At 43.3% G+C, this 19,048-nt stretch overlaps 1 protein-coding gene across 3 annotated transcripts in view; it reads right to left on the bottom strand.

Annotated features, from left to right (window-relative positions):
• LOC129815742 (ceramide synthase 5-like) overlaps nucleotides 1–19,048 on the bottom strand; it is a 43,754-nt gene that overhangs the window by 23,157 nt on the left and 1,549 nt on the right. For all 3 annotated transcript variants that reach the window (XM_055869827.1, XM_055869825.1, XM_055869828.1), the window contains exon 2: nucleotides 484–592. In XM_055869827.1, coding sequence (XP_055725802.1) covers nucleotides 484–592 — 109 coding nt within the window. The remainder of the gene's footprint in view (nucleotides 1–483; nucleotides 593–19,048) is intronic.

Genomic DNA, 19,048 nt, shown 5'->3' with positions numbered 1-19,048 from the left:
TTCACCAAATTCCTAACTTTTCCATTAACTAATTCCCACCTTGGAATTTAGGGGAAGTTACTGGAATTTTGCAACTTAGACATGAGAGAGAGATGAAAGTAAGAGGAGCAGGAAGGAGGAAGAAACAAATGAAGAACTAAGGCATGTGAGACCAGTATCGTTTGGTATTATGTAAGACCGATGTATGGATGCGTGACAAGAGACATTAGAAGACAAAGGACAGCTGACAGACAAACAGTTAAATAGTTTCTTTGTATCTAGTGTGGGTGGGTGTGTGGTGTGTGAGGGAAGCGTACCTTTGTGATGTGATGTGTGTGTGTGTGTGGCAGCGAGCTTACATTTGTAATGGATGTAAACACTGTAAAAACCTTATCTAATACCTTATTTGTGTGTGTGTGTGTGGCAGCGAGTGTACCTTTGATGGATGTAAACACCTCTAATACCTTATTCGTGTGTGAGTGTGTGTCAAGAGAGCTAGCGTACCTTTGTGATGGATGTAAACACCTTCTCCAGGATAGGGTTTGGTGTGGCTCGCCAGTGGACTGAGGCAGCGTGGATATGCAAGAGGAAGGCACATGGACTGGCTATGAACCTGAAGGGATAACAGCAGTGAAAGCCGATCTCTATCTTATTGCTATTAGCTGCATACAGGGCATTCAGAAAATATTCAGACTCCCTTGACTTTTCCCACATTTTGTTACGTTATAGCCTTATTCCAAAATGGATAAAAAAAAAAATATTCCTCAATCTACACACAATAACCCATAATGACAAAGCAGTTTTTTTTGTTTTTTTTTAATGTTAGCAAATATATAAAAAATACAAAACAGAAATACCTTATTTACCTACTGTAAGTATTCTGACCATTTGCTATGAGACTCTAAATTAAAGCTCAGGTGCATCCTGTTTCCATTGATCATCCTTCAGATGCTTCCACAACTTGACTGGAGTCCACCTGTGGTAAATTCTACTGATTGGACATGATTTGAAAAGGCACACACCTGTCTATATAAGGTCCCACAGTTGACAGTGCATGTCAGAGAAAAAAACCAAGCCATGAGGTCGAAGCTCCAAGACAGGATTGTGTCAAAGCACAGATCTGGGGAAGGGTACCAAAAAATGTCTGCAGCATTGAAGGTCCCCAAGAACACAGTGGCCTCCATCATTCTTAAATGGAAGAAGTTTGGAACCACCAAGACTCTTCCTAGAGCTGGCCGCCCGGCCAAACTGAGCAATCAGGGGAGAAGGGCCTTGGTCAGGGAGGTGACCAAGAACCAGATGGTCACTGACAGAGCAACAGAGTTCCTCTGTGGAGATTGGAGAACCTTCCAGAAGGTCAACCATCTCTGCAGCACTCCACCAATCAGACTTTTATGGTAGAGTAGCCAGACGGAAGCCACTCATCAAAAGGCACAAGACTGCCTGCTTAGAGCTTGCCAAAAGGCACCTCAATGACACTCAGACCATGAGAAACAAGAATCTCTGTTCTGATGAAACCAAGATTGAACTCTTTGGCCTGAATAGCAAGCGTCACGTCTGGAGGAAACCAGGCACTGCTCATCACCTGGCCAATACCAGCCTAACAGTGAAGCATGGTGGTGGCAGTATCATGCTGTGGGTACGTTTTTCAGCGGCAGGGACTGGGAGACCAGTCAGGATCGAGGGAAAGATGAACGGACCAAAGTACAGAGAGATCCTTGATGAAAACCTGCTCCATTTGTATTCTCACACCGCTTTCATTCTCATTTGTAGTCTTATATTCATACAATGCAATGTCTCCCAATGTTTCCCAACATCTTACATGACTTGTTTGATAAACATTTTTCAAAGATTTGATATCCCTCAATCAATATTTGTCCAACACCAGCCAAAAGACAAAGCAAGCAGGACTGCCACAACAGGGCATGAGGCCAGATTACTAAAGAAAGTAGAGATGAAATAGGATGCCATACATAGAATGTTTGGCACAGCATTTGTCTGTCAGTGAGAATGCTGCATACAGTAGAGTACAGAAGAGTGGAATGTAAAAGTAAAATATGATAACAAATTGTTAGTGTTCATTCAGTGTGTCCAAAGATAATAGAGAGCATTGGCCTAGAGCAGCCCGATCACTAGAAATAGACGTTGATTTCGGGACGTTTGAAAAGGTTCTGAGAACGTCTTACTCGGTGAAACATTATTTTTCTTTTCCCAGTACTGGGGGTGAACTCGAGCTGCTTAGACCACGGCACTACGGCAGTTCATAATGCTCTAGCAAGCTGCGAAAATTCTAAGAATACTAAAGATGATGGTGATAGCGAGTCGTTTAAAAAAAAAAAAGATTTTGTTTCAAGCCTTCGCCAAACCATAGTCCTAACCTTAACCACTCAGAATGAATGCCTAAACTGCTAACCTTTTGAGTTGTTTCTGTTTTAACCCTGAAACCACGCTGAATTAATGCATGAAAAATAAACATTCATCCTTAATACGTCACATTTCGAAGGGAAACTATGAGATCTTGTTGTCTAGAGAGCATTAAAAATTACAGCATTGGTTAGCGTACTGTGTAGGTAAACCAGAAGTCTACATTCAAAAGTTAGCCTAAGGCCTCCTTAGTGGCGCAGTGGTCTAAGGCACTGCATTGCCACTAGAGATCCTGGTTCAAGTCCAGGCTCTGTCACAGCCGGCCGCGACCGGGAGACCCATGGGCCGGTGCACAATTGGCCTAGCGTTCGCCCGGATTAGGGGAGAGTTTGGCCGGCAGGGTTGTCCTTGTTCCATCACTGTGGCGGGCCGGGCGCAGTGCACGCTGACACGGTCACCAGGTGTATGGTGTTTCCTCCGACACATTGGTGCGGTTGGCTTCCGGGTTAAGTGGGCATTGTGTCAAGAAGCAGTGCGACTTGGCTGGGTTGTGTTTCGGAGAACGCACAGCTCTCGACCTTTGCCTCTCCGTTCGGGAGTGGCAGCGATGGGACAAGACTGTAACTACCAATTGGATACCAAGAAATGAGGGCGAAAAGGGGTAAAAAATCAAATACAAAATAAAAAGGTTAGCCTAACTGTCGGTAAGCCAGAAGCCTACAACAGAGGTTAACTGTGGGTAAACCAGAATCCCACAACAGAGGTCAACTGTGGGTAAGCCAGAATCCCACAACAGAGGTTAACTGTGGGTAAGCCAGAATCCCACAACAGAGGTTAACTGTGGGTAAGCCAGAATCCCACATAGAGCAAGCTGCCAAAACCTGATAGAGAATTCCATTGTGGCAGTGGAATAGACCACATACAGATCTGGGATCAGGCTAAAGGAAGGGATACTCTGCAGTGGAATGCGACACTATTCTCCCAGTGTGGCAGTCATTCTGCCAGCCAGAGTTCTGTGGTTAATTAGAATGTGAGAAAAATATCAGATCTTGTTTCTGAAACTACTCCGACCAGTTAGTGAAGAAAGAAAAGGCCCTATACTCTTCACCCTGTCCCTCCCCCTCCTGTCATTACTGTTCACAAGTATTAAAAATATGAGCAAAAATAATATGTCCTGCACTGGTGTAACAGTATAACTTTAAACCGTCCCCTCTCCCCGACACGAACCAGGGACCCTCTGCACACATCAACAACGGTCGCCCACGAAGCATTGTTACCCATCGCTCCACAAAGGCCACGTCCCTTGCAGAGCAAGGTGCAACACTACTTCTAGGTTTCAGAGCAAGTGATGTAACTGATTGAAACGCTAGTAGCGCGTACCCGCTAACTAGCTAGCCATTTCACATCCGTTACACTGGGATGAAAAAGAAGTCAGAGGGGAAAACACAGCCACACACCTCAGTGTTAAAACACAAATATTAGTCCATGAGGGCTGGTATGATTCCTACCATCCAGATCAGGTGTCACTAGGCACTATTCAGTGAGATGAAACATTCAAATTGCAACACATAGACATTTTATAAAAAGAGCTGGCACGATTCCCTATACTAACCTGACAGACATCACCTGATCATATCTGTCCTACACTATACCTTTCTATCTGAACAATCTGTAACTTGGCAAGAACATGAACAGACCCGGGGCCTCCCGGGTGGCGCAGTGGTCTAGAGCACTGCATCGCAGTGCTAGCTGCGCCACCAGAGTCTCTGGGTTCGCGCCCAGGCTCTGTCGCAGCCGGCCGCGACCGGGAGGTCCGTGGGGCGACGCACAATTGGCATAGCGTCGTCCGGGTTAGGGAGGGTTTGGCCGGTAGGGATATCCTTGTCTCATCGCGCTCCAGCGACTCCTGTGGCGGGCCGGGCGCAGTGCGCGCTAACCAAGGGGGCCAGGTACACGGTGTTTCCTCCGACACATTGGTGCGGCTGGCTTCCGGGTTGGAGGCGCGCTGTGTTAAGAAGCAGTGCGGCTTGGTTGGGTTGTGCTTCGGAGGACGCACGGCTTTCGACCTTCGTCTCTCCCGAGCCCGTACGGGAGTTGTAGCGATGAGACAAGATAGTAATTACTAGCGATTGGATACCACGAAAATTGGGGAGAAAATGGGATAAAATAAAAAATTAATAAAAAAAAATAAAAAAAACAGGACCAAGCCTGGCCTGTTGAGGAGTGACGGACTCCATCCTAGCTGGAGGGGTGCTCTCATCTTCTCTACCAACATAGACAGGGCTCTAGCTCCTGTCATGACTGTCCTGATCAGGTCAGGTTACAGGAGACCACAACCCTACAGATTATCTCTCAACCCCAACAGATGAGGAGAGATCTAGGGGTCTGAAGATGTGGGGGTTTTATGACCCCTCACACCCATGGTAATTCTGAGGCCACAGAAAACATTCCCTCTCACTATGGAGAACCAGCCTCAGAACTGTAAACATGCAATAAAGGGACTTTGGAACAATGGTTTCCGTCAACTACAATGGTGGTCATGACGATAGATGGAATATGAAAATGTACGTCATTTTTGTTTTGTTATTAAAGGATAATAGATGACGTTATTATGAAAACATTGTAACGTTAAGAGTTTTCCTCATATATGCTTGATGTTTATACATTGTACGTTGTGTGGAAAATGTCCAAATCAAAGAGAATGTTTCGGTAGAGATGAAATGTGAAGTTAGTTGTCTAAAATTGGATTTGAGTAAAATCTATACCTTGCCCCTTAAACCTGGTACGCCCAGAGAATTGCCCTGAAGGCGGTTACGCCCACTTCTGACCCGAGGGTATAAAACCTGTGAGTGCAGAATTAACATACATGACTAAGTGACCCGAGCTGCAGCCAAAGGTCTAAAAGGTCAACGAATCCAAAACGCAACAAGTTGAAGACAAAGAAATCTTTTTCTACCCAAGCTACGGATGAGTAGCGGATGAGTAGCGTGTCTAAGCGGGTGTATTCAAGCCGAACCACCTAGCCTCCACTCCCCATCGAATCGTGGTATCTACACTCTTTCATCTTTACGCTGTGAGCTCTGAGCTACAGAGCTATTTGTCCTCCAAAGACCCCTTCCAGAGCGAGGACGAAGGAACAGGCCAGTAAAGCCAAAGGACACGGACATCGTGTCGTGAGGACACCTAGAGAGGTGCGCAGGAGAAGTGCGTCATTGAGCAGCTTGAGCGGTCCACGCGGGAAAATCCACGGAGACCTTCCACAAGTAATTACATCATTATATTCTGACTCATAATAGCGGCAGTTTGGGGCAAGGCTAGGGTTAGAATGAGCATAGCTGACAATTTCACCCAAATGTATATTTCTCGTGTACTTTCTCTCTCTTTTAAATCCCCATTTTGGGTAACAGTCGCCACATTAACTAATACAACGTCACGACACTCCACAATGAAATAGGGTGCAGGCCAGGCAGCAGGCTGTTAGCCAGCCTGCCAGCTTAGTGGAGTCTGCCACTTGCACAGTCAGTGTAGTCAGCTCAGCTATCTCCATTGAGACCGTGTCTGTGCCTCGACCTAGGTTGGGCAAAACTAAACATGGCGGTGTTCGCCTCAGCAATCTCACTAGAATAAAGACCTCCTCCATTCCTGCCATTATTGAAAGAGATCGTGATACCTCACATCTCAAAATAGGGCTACTTAATGTTAGATTCCTCACTTCAAAGGCAGTTACAGTCAATGAACTAATCACTGATCATAATCTTGTATTGGCCTGACTGAAACATGGCTTAAGCCTGATGAATTTACTGTGTTAAATGAGGCCTCACCTCCTGGTTACACTAGTGGCCATATCCCCCGTGCATCCCGCAAAGGCGGAGGTGTTGCTAACATTTACGATAGCAAATTTCTATTTAAAAAACCCCCCCGGCGTTTTCGTCTTTTGAGCTTCTAGTCATGAAATCTATGCAGCCTACTCAATCACTTTTTATAGCTACTGTTTACAGGCCTCCTGGGCCGTATACAGCGATCCTCACTGAGTTCCTATCGGACCTTGTAGTCATAGCAGATAATATTCTAATTTTTGGTGATTTTAATATTCACATGGAAAAGTCCAGAGACCCACTCCAAAAGGCTTTCGGAGCCATCATCGACTCAGTGGGTTTTGTCCAACATGTCTCTGGACCTACTCACTGCCACAGTCATACTCTGGAACTAGTTTTGTCCCATGGAATAAATGTTGTGGATCTTAATGTTTTTCCTCATAATCCTGGACTATCGGACCACCATTTGATTACGTTTGCAATTGCAACAAATAATCTGCTCAGACCCCAACCAAGGAGCATCAAAAGTCGTGCTATAAATTCTCAGACAACTCAACCTTCTGTTTTCAACTCTCTAGAGACTGCAGGAGCAGTAGAGATACTCTTAATGATCGGCTATGAAAAGCCAACTGATATATAATCCTGAGGTGCTGACTTGTTGCACCCTCGACAACTACTGTGGTTATTATTATTTGACCATGCTGGTCATTTATGAACATTTGAACATCTTGGCCATGTTCTGTTATAATTTTCACCCGGCACATCCAGAAGAGGACTGGCCACCCCTCATAGCCTGGTTCCTCTCTAGGTTTCTTCCTAGGTTTTGGCATTTCTAGGGAGTTTTTCCTAGCCACCGTGCTTCTATACCTGCATTGCTTGCTGTTTGGGGTTTTAGGCTGGGTTTCTGTACAGCCCTTTGAGATATCAGCTGATGTAAGAAGGGCTATATTAATACATTTGATATGATTTGATCAGTCTGGTGTTCTCTGTAATGACCTCAGTGATCACTGTGTTTGTAATGGCTGCTCAGTGAAACGACCTGTCCTGATTTGTCATAGACACTTGCTAAAAAACTTTAATGAGCAAGCCTTCCTTCATGACCTGGCCTCTGTAAATTGGTATAGAATCAGTTTGATCCCCTCTGTCGAAGACCCTTGGACCTTCTTTTTTGATATTTTCAGTGGTATTGTTGTTAACAAACACGCCCCCATAAAGAAAATTAGAATTAAAAACAGGTTCAGCCCCTGGTTCGACAGTGATCTTGCAGAGTTACTCCACCTAAAGAATTGCATTTGGCGAAAGGCTCGGCACACGCATACTCAGGCTGACTGGCTATCGTTCAGGCAAATGAGAAATAAGTGCACTCAGGCTATCCGGAAGGCCAAAGTTAGTTACTTTAAGGAGCAGTTCTCTCTCTGTGGGTTTAACCCCAAGAAGTTCTGGAAAATGGTTGCAGACCAGGAGAATAAACCCTCCTCCTCACAGCTGCCCATGTCCCTTAATGTTGATGACGTGGTTGTTACTGACAAGAAGCACATGGCTGAGCTCTTTAATCACCACTTCATTAACCTGTCTAGGACTGGGGCTCCGCTCGCCAACAGCCAATGAAATTGCAGGGCACCAAATTCAATCAACAGAAATCTCATAATTCAATTTTCTCAAACATACAAGTATTAGACACAATTTTAAAGATAAAATTCTCGTTAATCCAACCACAGTGTCCGATTTCAAAAAAGCTTTTCGGCGAAAGCAGAACATATCATTATGTTAGGTCAGCAACTAGTCACAGAAAGCATACAGCGATTTTCCAACGGAGAGAGGAGTCACAAAAAGCAGAAATATTGATAAAATGAATCACTAACCTTTGATATTGTTAATCAGATGACACTCCCAGGACAACATGTTACACAATACATGTATGTTTCGTTCGATCAAGTTCATATTTATATCCAAAAACCTCAGTTTACATTTGGCTTTGCCTCCAAAACATCCCGTGAATTTGCAGAGCCACGTCAAATCACAGAAATACTCATAATAAACATTGATAAAAGATACAAGTGTTATTCAAAGATTTAAAGATATACTTCTCCTTAATGCAACCGCTGTGTCAGATTTCAAAAAAACTTTACGGAAAAAGAAAACCATGCAATATTCTGAGTACGTCGCTCAGACGACAAATGAACCCAAAGAGATATCCGCCATGTTGGAGTCAACATAAGTCAGAAATAGCATTATAAATATTCACTTACCTTTGATGATCTTCATCAGAATGCACTCCCAGGAATCCCAGTTCCACAATAAATGTTTGATTTGTTCCATAAAGTCCATCATTTATGTCCAAATTACTCCTTTTGGTTCGCGCGTTCAGTACACAATCTAAACTCACGACGCGCGGTCAGGTCCAGGCAAAAGTTCAGACGAAAAGTCATATTACAGTCCGTAGAAACATGTCAAACGAAGTATAGAATCAATCTTTAGGATGTTTTTAACATAAATATTCAATAATGTTCTAACCGGAGAATTCCTTTGTCTTCAGAAAAGCAATGGAACAGAGCTCGCTCTCACATGGCATTCTGCCAGAGCCCTGACTCATTCCCCTCTCATTCGGACCCACTTCACAGTAGAAGCATCAAACAAGTTTCTAAAGACTGTTGACATCTAGTGGAAGCCTTAGGAAGTGCAAAATAACCCCATAGACACTGTGTATTCGATAGGCCAAGAGTTGAAAACCTACAAACCTCAGATTTCCCACTTCCTGGTTGGACTTTTCTCAGGTTTTCGCCTGCCATATGAGTTCTGTTATACTCACAGACATCATTCAAACAGTTTTAGAAACTTTAGAGTGTTTTCTATCCAAATACTAATAATACACATATATTAGCAACTGGGACTGAGTAGCAGGCAGTTTACTCTGGGCACGCTTTTCATCCAAACGTGAAAATGCTGCCCCCTATCCATTACAAGTTAAGTCAGGATTCCTATTTGACTCAGCCATGCCTCCTTGCCCGTCCAACATTTACTCATCTCCCACCCTTCTAATGTGCCTATCCCAGATGCTTCTCCCTCTTTTTCCCCTGCCCTCTACAAAGTTTCTCCCTGCAGGCAGTCACTGAGTCTGAGGTGTTAAAGGAGCTCCTTAAACTTTCAAACAGTTTTAGAAACTTCAGAGTGGTTTCTATCCAAATCTACTAACAATGTGCATGTCTTATCTTCTGGAGATGAGTAGCTGGCAGTTGAATTTGGGTATGCTTTCATCCAAACGTGAAAATGCTGCCCCCTATCCTAGAGAAGTTAAACAGGTCAACATTCACAAGGCCGCAGGGCCAGACAGATTACCAGGACGTGTGCTGCGAGCATGCGCTGACCAACTGGCAAGTGTCTTCCCTGACATTTTCAACCTCTCCTTGTCCGAGTCTGTAATACCAACATGTTTTAAGCAGACCACCATAGTCCAAGAACACTAAGACAACCTGCCTATATGACTACCGACCTGTAGCACTCACATCTGTAGCCATGAAGTGCTTTGAAAGGCTGGTCATGGCTCACGTCAACACCATTAGCCCAAAAACTCTAGACCTATTCCACTTTGCATACCGCCATAACAGATCCACAAATGATGCAATCTCTATTGCACTCCACACTGCCCTTTCCCACCTGGACAAAAGGAACACCTATGTGAGAATGCTATTCATTGACTACAGCTCAGCGTTCAACACCATAGTTTATTGATGAGCTTTGAGGCCACTAAGGACCCTGGGACTAAACACCTCCCTCTGCAACTGGATCCTGGACTTCCTGACGGGCCACCTCCAGGTGGTAAGGATAGGTAACAACACATCCGTCATGCTGATCCTCAACACAGGGGCCTCTCAGGGGTGCATGCTCAGTTGCATCCTGTACTCCCTGTTCACTCATGACTGCACGGCCAAGCACGACTCCAACACCGTCATTAAGTTTGCAGATGACACAACAGTGGTAGGCCTGATCACCGACAACGGCAAGACAGCCTATAGAGAGGAGATCAGAGACCTGGCAGTGTGGTGCCAGGACAACAACCTCTCCCTCAATGTGATCAAGACAAAGGAGATGATTGTGGATTACAGTCGTGGCCAAAAATGTTGAGAATGACACAAATATGAATTTTCACAAAGTTTGCTGCTTCAGTGTCTTTAGATATTATGGAATAGTATGGAATACTGAAGTATAATTACAAGCATTTCATAAGTGTCAAAGGCTTTTATTGACAATTACATGAAGTTGATGCAAAGAGTCAATATTTGCAGTGTTGACTCTTCTTTTTCAAGACCTCTGCAATCTGCCCTGGCATGCTGTCAATTAATTTCTGGGCCACATCCTGACTGATGGCAGCCCATTTTTGCATAATCAATGCTTGGAGTTTGTTAGAATTTGTGGGTTTTTGTTTGTCCACCCGCCTCTTGAGGATTGACCACACTGCCCTCAATAGGATTAAGGTCTGGGGAGTTTCCTGGCCAAGGACCCAAAGTATCGATGTTTTGTTCCCCGAACCACTTAGTTATCACTTTTGCCTTATGGCAAGGTGCTCCATTATGCTGGAAAAGGCATTGTTCGTCACCAAACTGTTCCTGGATGGTTGGGAGAAGTTGCTCTCGGAGGATGTGTTGGTACCATTCTTTATTCATGGTTGTGTTCTTAGGCAAAATTGTGAGTGAGCCCACTCCCTTGGCTGAGAAGCAACCCCACACATGAATGGTCTCAGGATGCTTTACTGTTGGCATGACACAGGACTGATGGTAGCGCTCACCTTGTCTTCTCTGGACAAGCTTTTTTACGGATGCCCCAAACAATCGGAAAGGGGATTCATCAGAGAAAATGACTTTACCCCAGTCCTCAGCAGTCCAATCCCTGCGCCTTTTGCAGAATATCAGTCTGTCCCTGATGATTTTCCTGGGGAGAAGTGGCTTCTTTGTTGCCCTTCTTGACACCAGGCCATCCTCCAAAAGTCTTTGCCTCACTGTGCGTGCAGATGCACTCACACCTGCCTGCTGCCATTCCTGAGCAAGCTCTGTACTGGTGGTGCCCCGATCCCGCAGCTGAATCAACTTTAGGAGACCGACCTGGTGCTTGCTTGACTTTCTTGGGTGCCCTGAAGCCTTCTTCACAACAATTGAACCGCTCTCCTTGAAGTTCTTGATGATCCGATAAATGGTTGATTTAGGTGCAATCTTACTGCCAGCAATATCCTTGCCTGTGAAGCCCTTTTTGTGCAAAGCAATGATGACGGCACCTGTTTCCTTGCAGGTAACCATGGATGACAGAGGAAGAACAGTGATTCCAAGCACCACCCTCCTTTTGAAACTTCCAGTCTGTTATTCGAACTCAATCAGCATGACAGAGTGATCTCCAGCCTTATCCTCGTCAACACACACCTGTGTTAACGAAAGAATCACTGACATGATGTCAGCTGGTCCTTTTGTGGCAGGGCTGAAATGCAGTGGAAATGTTTTTTGGTGATTCATTCCATTTGCATGGCAAAGAGGGACTTTGCAATTAATTGCAATTCATCTGATCACTCTTCATAACATTCTGGAGAATATACAAATTGCCATCATACAAACTGAAGCAGCAGACTTTGTGAAAATGAATATTTGTGTCATTCTCAAAACTTTTGGCCACGACTGTACAGGAAAAAGCGGACCGATCACGCCCGCATTCTCATCAACGGGACTGCAGTGGAGCAGATTGAGAGCTTCAAGTTCCTTGGTGTCCACATCACCAACAAACTAACATGGTCCAAGCACACCAAGACAGTCATGAAGAGGGCACAACAAAATCTATTCCCCCTCAGGAGACTGAAAAGATTTGGCATGGGTCCTCAGATCCTCAAAAGGTTCTACAGCTGCACCATCGAGAGCATCCTGTCTGGTTGCATCACTGCCTGGTATGGCGACTGCTCGGCCTCCGACCGCAAAGCACTACATAGGGTAGTGGGTACAGCCCAGTACATCACTGGGGCCAAGATTCCTGCCATCCAGGACCTCTATACCAGGCGGTGTCAGAGGAAGGCCCTAAAATTGTCAAAGACTCCAGCCACCCTAGTCATAGACTGTTCTCTCTGCTACCACACGGGAAACGGTACCGGAGCACCAAGTTTAGGTCCAAGACAGCTCTAAACAGCTTCTACCCCCAAGCCATAAGACTCCTGAACATCTAATCAAATGGCTACCCAGACTATTTGCATTGCCCCCCTCCCTCACACACCCCTGCTTCTCTCTGTTGTTATCATCTATGCGTAGTCACTTTAATAACTCTACCTACATGTACATATTACCTCAATTACCTCGTCCCCTGCACATTGACTCTGTACCTGTACCCCCCTGTATATAGTCTCGCTATTGTTATTTTACTGCTGCTCTTTAATTACTTGCTACTATTTTTTCTTATTCTTATAAAACATTTTTTAACGGCATTGTTGGTTAGGGGCCTGTTGTATTTGGCGCATGTAAACAGTGCATCCAAATACCTGTTGTATTTGGCACGTGACTAATTCGATTTTATTTTATTAAATGATCAGTGTTTACACTATGGTGTAAACTAGTTTAATTCTAAGTGTTTACACCATAGGGTAAATAAACTAGCTTAGTTATCAGTGTTTACCAGTGGTGTAAAAAGTACCCAATAGTCATACTTGAGTAAAAGTAACGATACCTTAAAACTTCTTGAGAATACAGGGGGTGCTGTTTTGCATTAGCATAATTGCCTCTACAGATTAAACTGCCTCTTATTCAATTATTGCTGTTACTATATGCATATAACCATATGCCATTGGATAGAAAACAAGCTATGGTTTCTAAAACCGTTCCAATTTTGTCTCTGAGTCAAACACAGGTCATTTCACAGCACTTTCCCTGAGCCAGAAGAAGATTGCAAGATGTGTATGCTCGCTTCAAAGCTCTGCCTATATATGGTCACGCGACCTATGACCCGAAACACACTTCCTTCTTCTTCCTCTGGGTGTCTGGAAGACGTCAGAGGAGAAATTTTTTGTTTATCTTGTACTGACGTGAAATAAGACCTATTTCTTTAGCGTGACCGACAACTTCCGGTTTCTGAGATGCGCGTTTTCAGAGGTGCCATTGTCTTTTGTTATGCTGACGTTACGGATGAAAACTATCTCCGTGTCGAAGTTTGTTTGATACATGTGACCATATCACCGTAATGTATGTTTTTTCAATATAGTTTAATCAGATTATTCAAATTTTTTCGGGAGTTTTGCCGTGTTCCGTTCTTTGAGTTTTTTAACTTTGGACATGGACCGTGCCAGTCGACCAGTACCCAGGCTAAATGAAGAGGGGAGGTTGCCATTGTGAATGGATTGAACGACTCATCAGGACTAAGGACACCTTGATCAACATTCTGATGAAAGACCAGCAATAGTAAGACCCAATTTACGATGTTATTTCATATATCTGTCGTGCATGTGAACTGGTCGGGCGCGTCCAGCCGGTTCTGGCTGGCCTGGTTATGCTAATTTAGCGATACATTTTGTTTTCGCTATAAAACATTTAAAAAATCTGAAATATTGTTTGGATTCACCAGATGTTGGGCTTTCAATGTCTGTACGCTGTGTATTTTTTCTGAAATGTTTTAAGACAAGTAATTAGTTATATAACGTTGGTCTCTGTAATTGTTCTAGCTGCATCAGCACTATATCAGATTGCAGCTGCAATGTAGAACTGTGATTTATACCTGAAAAATGCACATTTAAAAAAAAAAAACTATGCTATACCATAAATATGTTATCAGACTGTCATCTTATGAATTTGTTTGTTGGTTTGTGGCTATCAATATCTTAGTTTAGCCGAATTGGTGATAGCACCTGATGGAGTAAGAAACTGTTGGAGTAAGAAAATGGTGTCTTTTGCTAACGTGTTTAGCTAATAGATTTACATATTTTGTCTTCCCTGTAAAACATTAAAAAAATCTGAAATGGTGGTTTTATTCACAAGATCTGTGTCTTTCATTGGGTGTCTTGGACTTGTGATTTAATGATATTTAGATGCTACTATTTAATTGTGACGCTATGCTAGCGATGCTAATCAGTGTGTGGGGGGGGGGGGGGGTGCTCCCGGATCCGGGTTAGGTACTCTGTAGAGGTTAATAGAAAATGACTCAAGTAAAAGTCACCCAGTAAAATCCTACTTGAGTAAAAATAAAAAAGTATTTGGTTTTAAATATACTTAACTTTCAATAGTAAATGTAATTGCTAAAATATACTTAAGTATCAAAAGTAAAAGTATAAATCATTTCAAATTCCTTATATTAAGCAAACAGCACGATTTTCTTATTTTGTTGTTTTTTACAGATAGCCAGGGGCACACTCCAACATTCAGACATCATTTACAAAGAAAGCACTTGTGTTTATTGACTCAGCCAGATCAGATGCAGTAGGGATGACCAGGGATGTTCTCTTGATAAGTGCGTGAATTAGACCATTTTCCTGTCCTGCTAAGCATTCAAAATGTAACTAGTACTTTTGGGTGTCAGGGAAAATGTATGGAGTAGAAAGTACATTATTTTCTTTTGGGATTTAGTGGAGTAAAAGTAAAAGTTGTCAAAAATATAAATATGAGATGTTAAAAATGTTAGTATGTAGCTTACTCTGACTGACGGAGCCATCAACAGAGATCTGTTATCTAGCTCGATGAATTTAGGCCTATAACCTCCATTGTTAAGTGAAGAGTCAGACTGCAAACATTTAGGAGCTGACAGTGGGTGACATGAGAACGTTTTTTCTGTTTGCAGTCCTGTGAATCTGGTACCCAACAGCTTTATTAGATATTGCCTAGTGTAGACTTGGTCAACTTTATTTATCCAGGTTGTATATCCATGATAGGCTACCTGTAATCTCGGTTGGAAAGTGAACAGTCTGAGGGTTACTACTACTACAAATGGTCTTCTGAACAGGAAAGGATGATCAGACCAGAGGCACAGCCCTTTGTGCTGTTGTTTGTGCCCAACAATGTTTGTACCATGTTTTGTGCTGCTATCATGTTGTGTTGCTACCATGTTGTTATGTTGTGTTGCTACCATGCTGTGTTGTCATGTGTTGCTGCAATGCTATGTTGTCGTCTTAGGTCTCTCTTTATGTAGTATTGTGTTGTCTCTCTTGTCGTGATGTGTGTTTTGTACTATATTTTTATTTCATGTATATTTAGCTAAATATTATATGATACTACAGATATAAACCTTCTACAGATATAATCCCTCCACAGATATAATCCTACTACAGATATAATTCCTCCACAGATATAATCCTACTACAGATATAATCCCTCCACAGATATAATCCTACTACAGATGTAATCCCTCCACAGATATAATCCTACTACAGATATAATCCCTCCACAGATATAAACCTACTACAGATATAATCCCTCCACAGATATAAACCTTCTACAGATATAATCCCTACTACAGATATAACCCTACTACAGATATAATCCCTCCACAGATATAATCCCTCCACAGATATAAACCTTCTACAGATATAATCCCTACTACAGATATAACCCTACTACAGATATAATCCCTCCACAGATATAATCCCTCCACAGATATAATCCTACTACAGATATAATCCCTCCACAGATATAATCCTACTACAGATATAATCCCTCCACAGATATAATCCTACTACAGATATAATCCCCCCACAGATATAATCCCTACTACAGATATAATCCCTACTACAGATATAACCCCTCCACAGATATAATCCCTCCACAGATATAATCCTACTACAGATATAATCCTTCTACAGATTTTTTTATTTAACTAGGCAAGTCAGTTTAAGAACAAATTCTTATTTACAATGACGGCCTACCATAAGGCAAAAGGCCTCCAGTGTGGACGGGGGCCTGGGATTAAAAATAAATACATATACACATATATATATATATATATATATATATATATATATAAACTCAGCAAAAAAAGAAAAGTCCTCTCACTGTCAACTGTCAACTTATGTTCAGCAAATTTAACATGTGTAAATATTTGTGTGAACATAACAAGATTCAACTACCGAGGCATAAACTGAACAAGTTCCACAGACGTGTGACTAACAGAAATGGAATAATGTGTCCCTGAACAAAGGGGGGTTCGAAATCAAAAGTAACAGTCAGTATCTGGTGTGGCCACCAGCTGCATTAAGTACTGCAGTGCATCTCCTCCTCATGGACTGCACCAGATTTGCCAGTTCTTGCTGTGAGATGTTACCCCACTCTTCCACCAAGGCACCTGCAAGTTCCCGGTCATTTCTGGGGGGAATGGCCCTAGCCCTCACCCTCCGATCCAACAGGTCCCTGATGTGCTCAATGGGATTGAGATCCGGGCTCTTTGCTGGCCATGGCAGAACACTGACATTCCTGTCTTGCAGGAAATCACTCACAGAACGAGCAGTATGGCTGGTGGCATTGTAATGCTGGAGGGTCATGTCAGGATGAGCCTGCAGGAAGGGTACCACATGAGGGAGGAGGATGTCTTCCCTGTAACGCACAGCGTTGAAATTGCCTGCAATGACAACAAGCTCAGTCCGATGATGCTGTGACACACCGCCCCAGACCATGACGGACACCTCCACCTCCAAATCGATCCTGCTCCAGAGTATAGGCCTCGGTGTAACGCTCATCCCTTCGACGATAAACACAAATCCGACCATCACCCCTTGTGAGACAAAACCGCTACTCATCAGTGAAGAGCACTTTTTGCCAGTTCTGTTTGGTCCAGCGACGGTTGGGTTTGTGCCCATAGGCGACGTTGTTGCCGGTAATGTCTGGTGAAGACCTGCCTTACAACAGGCCTACAAGCCCTCAGTCCAGCCTCTCTCAGGCTGTTGCGGACAGTCTGAGCACCGATGGAGGGATTGTGCGTTTCTGGTGTAACTCGGGCAGTTGTTGTTGCCATCATGTACCTGTCCTGAAGGGTGTGATGTTCAGATGTACCGATCCTGTGCAGGTGTTGTTGCACGTGGTGTGCCACTGCGAGGACAATCAGCTGTCCGTCCTGTCTCCCTGTAGCGCTGTCTTAGGCGTCTCACAGTACGGACATTGCAATTTATTGCCCTGGCCACATCTGCAGTCCTCATGCCTCCTTGCAGCATGCCTAAGGCACGTTAATGCAGATGAGCAGGGACCCTGGGCATCTTTCTTTTGGTGTTTTTCAGAGTCAGTAGTCAGTTAGTGTCCTAAGTTTTCATAACTGTGACCTTAATTGCCTACCGTCTGTAAGCTGTTAGTGTCTTAACGACCGTTCCACAGGTGCATGTTCATTAATTGTTCATGGTTCATTGAACAAGCATGGGAAACAGTGAACAATGAAGATCTGTGAAGTTATTTGGATTTTTATGAATTATCTTTGAAAGACAGGGTCCTGAAAAAGGGATGTTTCTTTTTTTGCTGAGTTTATAAATATAGGACAACACACACATCATGACAAGAGAGACAACACAACACTACATAAAGAGAGAACTAAGACAACAACATAGCAAGGCAGCAACACATGACAACACAGCATGGTAGCAACACAACATAACAACATGGCAGCAGCACAACATGGTACAAACATTATTGGACACAGTCAACAGCACAAAGGGCCAGAAGGTAGAGACAACAATACATCACGCGAAGCAGCCACAACTGTCAGTAAGAGTGTCCATGATTGAGTCTTTGAATGAAGAGATGGAGATAAAACTGTCCAGTTTGAGTGTTTGTTGCAGCTCGTTGCAGCTCGTTCCAGTCGCCAGCTGCAGCAAACTGAAAAGAGGAGCGACCCAGGGATGTGTGTGCTTTGAGGACATTTAACAGAATGTGACTGGCAGAACAGGTGTTGTATGTGGAGGATGAGGGCTGCAGTAGATATCTCAGATAGGAGGGAGTATAATCCTTCTACAGATATAATCCTCCTACAGATGTCATAGTTGGTACTCGTAACAGTCTATTCTATTCTTGGCCGTGTTTATGTGCCAAGTTAATGTGGTGATTGGCTACCCAACACACGGCAAGCGGTACCGGAGTGCCAATTCTGGGATCAAAAGGCTCCTGAACAGCTTCTACCCCCAAGCCATTAGACTGCTGAACCGTTAATCAAATGGCTACTCGGACTATTTGCATTGACCCCCTTTTTTACACTGCTGCTACTCACTGTTTATTATCTGTGCATAGTCACTTCACCCCCCACCTACATGTACAGATTACCTCGACTAACCTGTACCTCCGCAAATTGAATCGGTACCGGTACCCCCTGTATATAGCCTCGTTATTTTATTGTGTTACTTTTTACATGTATTTTTTATTTACTTTTTTAAACAATTCTGCATCGTTGGTTAAGGGCTTGTAAGTATTCACAGCAAATAAAATGTTATTTATTTGATTGATTTATTCTCCTGAGAGGTGAGGAAGTATAGAGGTGAGGAAGGCTAGAGGTCCCTTACATCCAGAAACAAACCCATTGCCCTTGAGCTGCCCGTCTCCTTTGCACTGTGAAGATCTGGGGCGGTATCAGGCATCTGGGAGTAGAGGTGGTCTAGGTCCCACCTGCACATTTAACCAACCTGGACTCAGGGGTAGACGTAACATAATAAATGTAAATCTGGGTCCCTCTAATTAGTAAAATATGTTACATTTCATATGGTATGTATTAAATTGTGGATGCCATCATTCATTTTGTATGATATGTTACAAATTACAATTCGTATGATATGTTACAAATTGCAATTCATACAATATGTTACGATAACCTACCCTCTAATGTAGCAAAACAGTTTCCCGGATTCACATGAACTATGTTACGTGTAGTTTATGAGACCAGACTGATACAATCTTCAAAATGTATGCCTATTTTAAAACATC

Source organism: Salvelinus fontinalis, chromosome 18, assembly GCF_029448725.1.
Source record: "Salvelinus fontinalis isolate EN_2023a chromosome 18, ASM2944872v1, whole genome shotgun sequence".
Classification (NCBI taxonomy): Eukaryota; Metazoa; Chordata; class Actinopteri; order Salmoniformes; family Salmonidae; genus Salvelinus; species Salvelinus fontinalis.
Note: the sequence above shows the minus strand (reverse complement) of the source record. Positions and strands in the feature narration are given on the sequence as shown.